Source organism: Thalassophryne amazonica, chromosome 2, assembly GCF_902500255.1.
Source record: "Thalassophryne amazonica chromosome 2, fThaAma1.1, whole genome shotgun sequence".
Classification (NCBI taxonomy): domain Eukaryota; kingdom Metazoa; phylum Chordata; class Actinopteri; order Batrachoidiformes; family Batrachoididae; genus Thalassophryne; species Thalassophryne amazonica.
The window spans coordinates 2,460,847-2,470,788 of NC_047104.1; the positions used below are offsets into that span (position 1 = coordinate 2,460,847).

At 40.3% G+C, this 9,942-nt stretch overlaps 1 protein-coding gene across 1 annotated transcript; it reads right to left on the bottom strand.

Annotated features, from left to right (window-relative positions):
- Positions 1 to 6,061: 6,061 nt before the first annotated feature.
- On the bottom strand, positions 6,062 to 7,035 carry LOC117501657 (forkhead box protein B1-like). Its single transcript, XM_034160594.1, has one exon. It carries the CDS (start codon positions 7,021 to 7,023, stop codon positions 6,085 to 6,087), a length of 939 nt encoding a protein of 312 aa, XP_034016485.1. The 5' UTR covers positions 7,024 to 7,035; the 3' UTR covers positions 6,062 to 6,084.
- Between the last annotated feature and the right edge of the window lie 2,907 nt (positions 7,036 to 9,942).

Consider the following 9,942-nt stretch of genomic DNA (forward strand, 5'->3'; position numbering starts at 1 on the left):
TCAAATCTTGCGACATCTGTGGCATTGTGCTGTGTGATAAAACTGCACCTTTCAGAGTGGCCTTTTATTGTGGGCAGTCTAAGGCACACCTGTGCACTAATCATGGTGTCTAATCAGCATCTTGATATGGCACACCTGTGAAGTGGGATGGATTATCTCAGCAAAGGAGAAGTGCTCACTATCACAGATTTAGACTGGTTTGTGAACAATATTTGAGGGAAATGGTGATATTGTGTATGTGGAAAAAGTTTTAGATCTTTGAGTTCATCTCATACAAAATGGGAGCAAAACCAAAAGTGTTGCATTTATATTTTTCTTGAGTGTATATTAGTTCTTTGACTCCTGTAAATGTCTTTTTTCTGCTCGTCTTCCCTCATACAGGCCATGAGGGGCTGATGGTGTCATGATGTCATCACCCTCCTCATCACAAACTCCATCTCTGTTATTTCTATCTCTGCTGTAACTCAACTTAGTGGAAATTTCACCTGAGTCTGAATTTAAGATTGAGTCATCGCACAACATCACTTTAAAATGAAAAGTAAGACAGCTTGTGTTCTGTTAGTTAACTTTACTTTTGTGTACTTCACGGTGGATTATTATAATATACTTTACAGTGTCCAGACTTCTGCACCCCACATCAGACAAAGTTGGGACACTAACAAAAGTGAAAATAAGTAATAACATAAAATAAATGCAAACACAAAAAGAACGTTGTGATTTGTCCATTCTGGGTCGGGGGGCAACAGCTCCAGCAGGGGACCCCAGACTTCCCTTTCCTGGGCCACATTGACCACCTCTGACTGTGGGATCCTGAGGTGTTCCCAGGCCAGTGTGGAGATATAATCTCTCCACCTAGTCCTGGGTCACCCCGGGGTCACCTCCCAGGTGGACGTGCCTAGAACACCTCCCTAGGGAGGCGCCCAGGGGGCATCCTTACCAGATGCCCGAACCACCTCAGCTGGCTCCTTTCAATGTGAAGGAGCAGTGACTCTACTCTGAGCTCCCCACAGATGACCGAACTTCTCCCCCTACCTCTAAGGGAGACACCAGCCACCCTCCTGAGGAAGCCCATTTCAGTCACTTGTACCCGCGATCTAGTTCTTTCTGTCATGACCCAACCCTCATGACCATAGGTGAGAGTAGGAATGAAGATTGACCAGTAGATGGACAGCTTCACCTTTTGGCTCAGCTTCGTTTTAGTCACAACAGTACAGTAGAGTGAATTTTTCCACTTTCTTTTTCTATTACAATGCACATTATGAACCAAAAAAAAAAAAAAAAATCATGTAATTTCATCCCTGTGATGTCAACAGTGGACTGTAATCATGATTCTGAGCAAAAGCTGTGTCCACAAAGTGCTGAGTGTTTGAGGAACAAAGATGGACAGAGGATTTGTTTGTCAGTAAATGTGTGAGAAAATTATTGAAATGTTTAAAAACTATATTCCTCAAATAAAGATTGGAAGGATTTGCATATTTCTCCCTCTACAGTGCATAATACAAAAAAGAGCAAGGATGCGAGCCTTAGCTGAACACCTGTGATCTCCAGTCCCTCAGATGACACTGCATCAAGAGCAGTCATTCATCAATAGCTGTTATAACCACATTGGAAAACCTTTGACAAGCACAACAGTAAAGAGTTACATTCACAAATACCACTAAAACTTTACTATGCAAAAACAAAGCCTGGTGTTAATGTTGGAGAGAAGTGACATTGGCTTCTCTGGGCTCTGAGGTACTGTGCATCCGGAAAGTATTCAGGGCTTCACTTTTTCCACATTTTGTTATGTTACAGCCTTATTCCAAAATGGATGAAATTCATTCTTTTTTCTCTCAAAATTCTACACACAACACCTCATAATGACAATGTAAAGAAAGTTTCGAGGTTTTTTTTTTTTGCAAATTTATTACAAATATAAAAAACTAAAAGTATTCACAGTCTTTGCCATGAAGCTCAAACTGAGCTCAGGTGCCTCCTGTTTCCACTGATCATCCTTGAGATGTTTCTACAGCTTAATTGGAGTCCACCTGGGGTAAATTCAGTTGATTGGACATGATTTGGAAAGACACACACTTGTCTATATATAATGTCCCACAGTTGACAGTCAGAGCACAAACCAAGCAGGAAGTCAAAGGAATTGTCTGTAGACCTCTGAGACAGGATTGTCTGGAGGCACAAATCTGAGGAAGGGAACAGAAACATTTCTGCTGCTTTGAAGGTCCCAGTGAGCACAGTGGCCTCCATCATCTGTAAATGGAAGAAGTTCAGATCCACCAGGACTCATTCTAGAGCTGGCACCTGAAGGACTCTCAGACCAGGAGGAACACAATTCTCTGGTCTGATGAGACAAAGATTGAACTCTTTGGCATCATGTTTGGAGGAAACCAGGCACCATCCCTTCAGTGAAGCATGGTGGTGGCAGCATCATGCTGTGGGGATGTTTTTTAGCAGCAGGAACTGGGAGACTAGTCAGGATTGAGGGAAGATGAATGCAGCAATGTACAGAGACATCCTGGATGAAAACCTGCTCCAGAGCGCTCTGGACCTCAGACTGGGGCGACGGTTCATCTTTCAGCAGGACAATGACCCTAAACACACAGCCAAGATATGAAAGGAGTGTCTTCAGGACAACTCTGTGAATGTCCTTGAGTGGTCCAGCCAGAGTCCAGACCTGAATCCGACTGAACATCTCTGGAGAGATCTGAAAATATCTGTGCAGCGACACTCCACATCCAACCCAGTCTCACTGCAGTTTGTGATGGCATTATGAGAAGTCGATTAACCTATGAGTTTGTGATATCAACACAAAAATGGTGCATTTTTCATGATAGGGCCACAAATTCATTTTGTGACAGGGGGACAAAATATGGGGTGACAGGGGGGTTCTGGGGGGTTAGGGTTAGGGGAAGGGAGACACTTACACTATGGTTATGTTAGAGTTAGGAGAAGGGGGAGGATTATAAATAGTAAAATAAAGTCACAAAAAGCACCCCATTTTCGTGACGGGAGCATGAATGGGCCAAACTGCCCAAAGATAGGTGCACCAAGCTTGTGGCAGAAGACTTGAGGCTGGAATTGCTGCCAAAGGTCTAGCAACAAAGTACTGAGTAAAGGCTCTGAATACTCATGGACATGTGATTTATTAGGTTTTTATTTTTAATAAATTTCTAAAAAATAAATATGTAAACATGAAAAAAAACGTTTTTTACATTGTCATTATGGGGTGTTGTATGTAGACTTTTAAGGAGAAAAAAATGTACTCCATCTTGGAATAAAGCTGTAAAATAACACTATATGGAAAAAGTGAAGCGCTGTGAATACTTTCCTGTTACACCGTAACTGTGTTGGACCATCACACAGTGGAGACATGCATACTGGTTGGATGACTCAATATTCCAGATCGTTTTTTGGAAGCAATGGACGTTGTGTGCTCCAGACCAAAGACAAAAAGGACTATACAGACTGTTATCAGCAACAGGTCCAAAAGCTGTGGCCTGACATGGTCTGTGTTTGTGTCAGTGTCCTTGTCAAAGGTCATTTACACTCCGTGACGGCAGATTTAATGCAGAAAAGTACACTGAGATTTGGCAGCAACATATGCTACCTTCAGGATAACATATTTTCAAGGGACATCCCTGCATTTTCCATCAAGACGATGCAAAGCCGCATTCTACGCACATTACAAAGACATGGCTGCTCGACTGACCTGTTCGAAGAATGTGTGCAGAATTTTGAAAGGAAAAATGCAACAATTTACTGTCACACATCTACGAAGTTTGCAGGAGGAACGGGACAAAATAACACCTGAAACATTTCATCACTTGGTGTCCTCAACACCAAAACATCTTTCACGAGTTGTGAGAAGGAACGCCATCGTTCCAAAGTGGGAAATGCTTTAGAGTCCAGAGATTTGTTTTTTCTTTTTTAAAATGTGTTGCAAACCTGAAATGTAGCAATGGATGAATATAAACAAATGAAATGAATCTGACCACAAAAATAAATAAATAAAAATCTGTTTCATTCTGTCTGAAATGAAATAAAGGTCAAAATACATATAAGAAAACCTGCAGGGTTTTTATTTGCATTTTCTACACCTTCCCAACTTTTTGTGATTTGGGGTTGTGAACTTTCATTTTATCATCTCACAACTGAGACACATGGACCAAAAAGAAAAACCAAACCAAACAGTTTTACCACATGATCTCACTGCCAATAACTCTCAAACACTTCAACAAACAATAAAATAATTTGATAATTAATGATTTATCATGAAAACATTAAGACTTTCAGCTTAAGATTTTCACCTTTTCTGTCTTATTTCAGATAAACTGTGTAAACCTCTTTTTGAAACTTGTTTAATCTAGATATTATTATTATAACTGTAACTTTTGACAAATTTAAAACAATAGCAAAATGTGACGAAACAACTTTAATCAGTTTAACTCAAAGTTTTAAATTTGACAGAAAGCGGTTTGATCTGACCAGGTTTGCTTCAGAGACAAAGAGTTGCTTGAAACTGGTTTTAAACTGTGTTGATCCATCTGGTGTTACCTGGTTCAGTCAGAGATTAACTGGTTAAATCAGGAGTAAACTGTTTTTACTGTTACATTTGAGATACCTTCATTTCAGGAGTTAAATTGGACAAACAGTTTTTTAAGTTAACTTGGAAATTAACTGGTTGTATTGTTGAAAGTTTATTGATGTTGTGATGACAAAACCTGATTAAAAAAAACTTTGATATTTTATGAACTACTCATTAATTCTACAATTATCCAAAAGATGAATTATTTAAAAAGATAATGTGTTAGTTGCATTTTTAAAAACCTGAATAAGTTCTTTCAGCTTCTTGGTGGCCACAGCAGGTCTTATATGAATCTGCATCTTGATTTGGCACAAGTTTTACACCGGAAGCCCTTCCTGATGCCACTGCACATTACATGGAGAATGGACAGTGGTTGTATTGAACCGGGACCATTCCACTCTGGATGTAAGTTCTCTAACCGCTTGGCCACCACAAAATATCAAAATTGTTTTAATGTTGTGGTAAAAAACACTTTGTCCTTTTATGCTGTTCGTTTTTTTTTAGACAATTGTGACTAAAATCATCACATTATTTCCAATAATTGATAATATTTCTGCCAAACTAAACCCATGTGTGTCCTTTTGGATTAAAATAAAATTAAGTACCGCTGTCACATAAATCCAGTGAGGAAAATTGTTTTCTGGTGAAGTGTGAGGACAGAAAAGCTAAAAAACAAAACAAAACAAAAAAAACATGATTATTAATTTTTTAAAATCGTTTTCTGTGATTGTATTTGCTTTAATGAGTGGACACAATCAAAAGTCTGACTTCATGCTTTATGATTTCAGCCCCCAAAAAACCTGACAAACACTGATTTAATTTTGTCCACAGCATGCAGCATACAAATAAACAGACAGCAGCTTGTTTTAGCATCACAGCTCAATTAAAAAAAAAAAAAAAAAAAATCCATATTTCATTTGGAAAAAGTGCATCAAACATCTCTGGTGTTTTCCGTTCCCTCAGCAGAACCTCTGACATAAATAAATGATATCAGCCTTTTCTGACTGTTCTGTAATTACAAGACAGAATTTTTTATAAAGAAACAAAAAATACTTGGTTTGTTAGATGTTTGTTCACATTCTATGAAAATGCTGTTTATTGTTAGACACTTTAAAAGTTTGAAAATCTGAAGGAGACATAAAGAAAATTAAAGAAGGTTTCACAAAATTTCCTCTTAGAAAATCGTTTTTGTTTGTATGATTTTTGCAGAGGAGAAACTTCAGAGATCATTCATTAGAATTTTCTTTCAGTGAGGAAAACGTTTGGGCTCCCAGTGGAAACTCTGCAGGGAAGGACAACAAAACTTATTTAAAAAAGTGAAATAAAAAAATGAATTCTTTAAAAAAACACACACACAACAATAGCGTGATTGAAGGTCAGAGGTCAAACTGCTGTTTCTTTGCGGGATGAACGCGCACACTCACGAACAGGGATCGATCACCGCTTTGGAGGTGAAGAAGAAGTTCGCCTCACAGTTTTGGGTCAAAACGGACCCGGTTCCGTCAGTGCACCGCCACGGCGGACCGCAGCGCCGAAGAGGCCGCGGAGGGCAGCGCCTCCCCCGGCGCAGCGGGGCTGCTCTGACCGGTGGCTGCCTGCGGGGACGTGGGGCTCAGGGACTGAGGTGAGTTCGCGAGGAATGCCGGGATGTGCAGACCGGGCACCGAGGCCGGGCTGGGTTTGATGGGCACCGGGATGGCGGGGAGATTTTGTCCGCCGTGACAGAGGGTCTTGAGCGGCATGCCGTAGGTGGGGTACTCGCTGGTCGCCATGGAGATGGGCGCCGCCGTGTCCATCATCCCAGAGCTGTACACGTGCGGCCAAGCCGGGGTGAGCTGCCCGTGGAGCGGGTACCCGCCGGCGGAGAAGGCCGCCAGCCCGCCCGGTACCTTGTACTCCCTGGCGATGATGTTCTCGATGGCGAACGGGTGTTTGAAGCCGGACGGCTGCGGCACCGGGCCCAGGTTGTAGCCGCCCGGAATCTGCGGCAGGTGTGCGGCGGCGTGCAGCGCGCTCAGGCGCAGCTTGGCCTGCTGCTGTTGCAGGTAGTGCGCGGCGTCCTGCGGCTTGCTGGCCACCAGCGTGTCCGTGCACGCCTGCATGCCGCTCACTTTGAAGCGCTTCCGGCGCCGCAGAAAACTCCCGTTCTCGAACATGTCGCCGCAGTTCGGGTGCAGAGCCCAAAAGCTGCCCTTGCCGGGCTGGTCCGGCCGGCGCGGGATCTTGATGAAGCAGTCGTTGAAGGAGAGGTTGTGGCGCAGGGAGTTCTGCCACCGCTGCGTGTTCTCTCGGTAGTACGGGAAGCGGTCCATGATGAACTTGTAGATGTCGCTGAGGGGGAGCATCTTGTCCGGGCAGCTCTGGATGGCCATGGCGGTCAGGGAGATGTAGGAGTACGGCGGCTTCTGGTCGCTGTACGTGTTCCTGCCCGGGCGCGGCATGCTTCTGATGGACTGGACTGTCGGGTTCCTCGAAAGCTCGCTTCACTTTTTTTTTTCTCCAGACTTTGTCCAAACTCTTCAGAGCACCTTTACGCACAGACAGCAGTGCGCGTCCTTGGCACGCATCGTCCCGCACGTCTTTTGCGAAGTCGTCACTTCAGTGAAAAGTTGCGCAGAAACTTTGTGAGGCAGCGGTTGGTTGTGCGGCGTCCCGTCCTCCTCCTGCACCGCTGCCGAGCTGCGCTAAGCGGCTGCCGCCTCCTTCGTCCGGTCCATGTCTGTACCGTGTGCGCGGGTGACACGAGCACAAGACAGTCTTCTTCATCACATGATCACACGAGGAGGAGGGGGTCTCAGGGGGAAAGGGACCACGGAGCGGCTTTGTGCGCGTATATTTATTTACACAGACGCACGGACGCAGTCTCCACGTGAAACCGCAGCGGCACCGGCAGCCAGAAAAGCCCAGAAAGGAGCCTGACTTTGGGGATGGTGTCTGTCGGAGCTCCGCTGCGCTCTGCGCGGTATGTCGGCGTGACCGGATGACTTTTACGCGCTTCTTGTGCGGCTATCTTAGTGCGCGTGTTGGTGCAGGTGTTGGGCACCATTGCGTTTTGTAAATTGTTTTATCGAATTGTAGCTATTTAACATATTTTAGTTAGTTTGTTTGTTGTCGTTTTATGAATTAATCGGTTTCATTTTAGCTCACATTTATTTTAACATTTTTTTTAAAGCAGTAAATATGAATGAATGAATTTTTATTCGGCGAAATAAAGAAAACAAAAGAAAGAAAACAAAAACTCATAAATCAACAATATCAATATATCAACACTTCCGCGAAGACTTTCATACATAAAGTTACATTTCAATGTTTCAACTGAACGCTTCATAATGTTTTTAATTATTTGCGAATCATTTATAAAAATTAATGCTCTGTTCATGCGTACATCACATTGATCTATTTTTTGTGTGTGAGACTTTGTCCCTTGAATAAAACCTTTTTTTTCCATTTTTTTTTAAAACGCTACAGAAACATTTACAGTTTATTTTTGTTTATTAAATCCGTTGTAAATTGATCAGTTACATGCAGATTTAGGTTTAATTCTTTGACAGTAAAATGTTTATTACATTTAAACGGGACTGAATTCCGCACACTTTTCGTCTTGAAATAATAATAATAATAATAATAATAATAATAATAATAATAATAATAATAATAATAATAATAATAAAAGTTATATAATGTTTTTCTGGGACTTTGTTTTTTTATCTATACATTTTTCATGTTCACGTTTGGGCTTCAAATATTTCTGAATAATTAGGGAATGAAAAAGCAAAACAAAAGGACCATTCATTTCTTATTTAATTTAACACAATTTTTCTGAAATTTTATTAATGTAACACCAAATGGCAGAAACTTTGTCCACAAAGTTATTTCAAAGCTTAACTTTGGACACCAATCAGTTAATTATCCTCTTTTAACAAAACAAATAAAATAATTGTTGATTGTTTCAATTTAAAATAAGGTTTAGGCAAATCATATAAAAGGATTAAAAAAACGTGAAGAAATTAAATGTTTGTAATTTTGGTTTTATCTCATATGACCACACTGTTGTTATTTTTAACAGGCGACCTTCCTGGTTTTGCACAGCTCTCAGATGCTGCCTTGTTTTTATTTGGGGTCGACACGGCAGATATGAGGTGAATCTGCATTTTGGTTTGATACAACTCCTGCGTCTGGTGCCCTTCAACTCCATGTTACATGGAGAATTGGCAACACTGGGTTTTGAACCAGGAACCATCTGCACTGGAAGCAAGCACACTAACCGCTTGCCCACCGTCCCTGCCTGTTTAGAATAATCCCTTTAAAATTTTTAATATATGTTTCAATATAAGTTTTGTTTTCAACTATATTTTTAAGTAGTTTATCTTTTGTTATATAAGCAAATAGGAATATAATGTGTATTTAATATGTTGAAGAATTTTTTTTGTGTGTTCTTGATCATTTTCCTTTATTTCAGATGAATTATCATAATGGATGAAGAACAAAGGTTGGGGGGGGGGGCTCCACTTTCACACATCTGACCTTTGACCTGCAATCTGATAATCTGACAGCGCTCACGATACAGAGACACGGTCTGAAATCACTGAAGACATCAAGTCAGTTCAGAGTTTCATCATCGTTATGTGATTATTATTAGAATTATTGGAACGTGAGCCCATCTGGTTTTGTGGTTTTCAGTTTGTCAACTGATTTCTGAAAATTAAATAATCTGTTAAATGTCAATGAAATAAATTGCAGAGAAAAAAAACTTCCTTATTGATAATTTAACAGTTTTGTTTGACATTTTACATCTGCTTTAATGATTACAATTTCTTTGAGGTTTTTAAATCAAATTTTAAACTTTCTTTCTCAGATATTAAATACTATTTATGAATGTTTTCATAGGCTCCCTCCGCTTTATGTTTGGTTACTTTAGTGCTTATTATTATTATTATTATTATTATTATTATTATTATTATTACTCTGTGTGTGTGTCTGTGTGTGTGTGTGTGTCATTAAATAAGGCAGCTTAATAATGATAATAAACGTTTCATTAGCGTTTCTGTCTCACATTTGTCCTCCTTTGAAGTTATAATGTGTTTGGAAAGTTTTTTTTATTACCAGCATTATTATTATTATTATTATTATTATTATTATTATTATTATTATTATTATTATTATTATTATTATTATTAATACTGTTCAGTGTCGTCGATGTGTCTGTTAACTGTGATGTAGATTTTAATCAAATAATGACAACAGTGGGACAGTTTCCTTCCCCCTTTGGGAGCACTTTTAGTTTTTAGTAATTAATTCATTAATTGAGTAATTAGCAGACTCAAAATGTTTATTATTCTTATTATTATTATTATGAGAAA

Bases quoted from the DNA above. Each gene is read 5' to 3' on its own strand.
- LOC117501657 (XM_034160594.1), bottom strand. From the start codon at position 7,023: ATGCCGCGCCCGGGCAGGAACACGTACAGCGACCAGAAGCCGCCGTAC.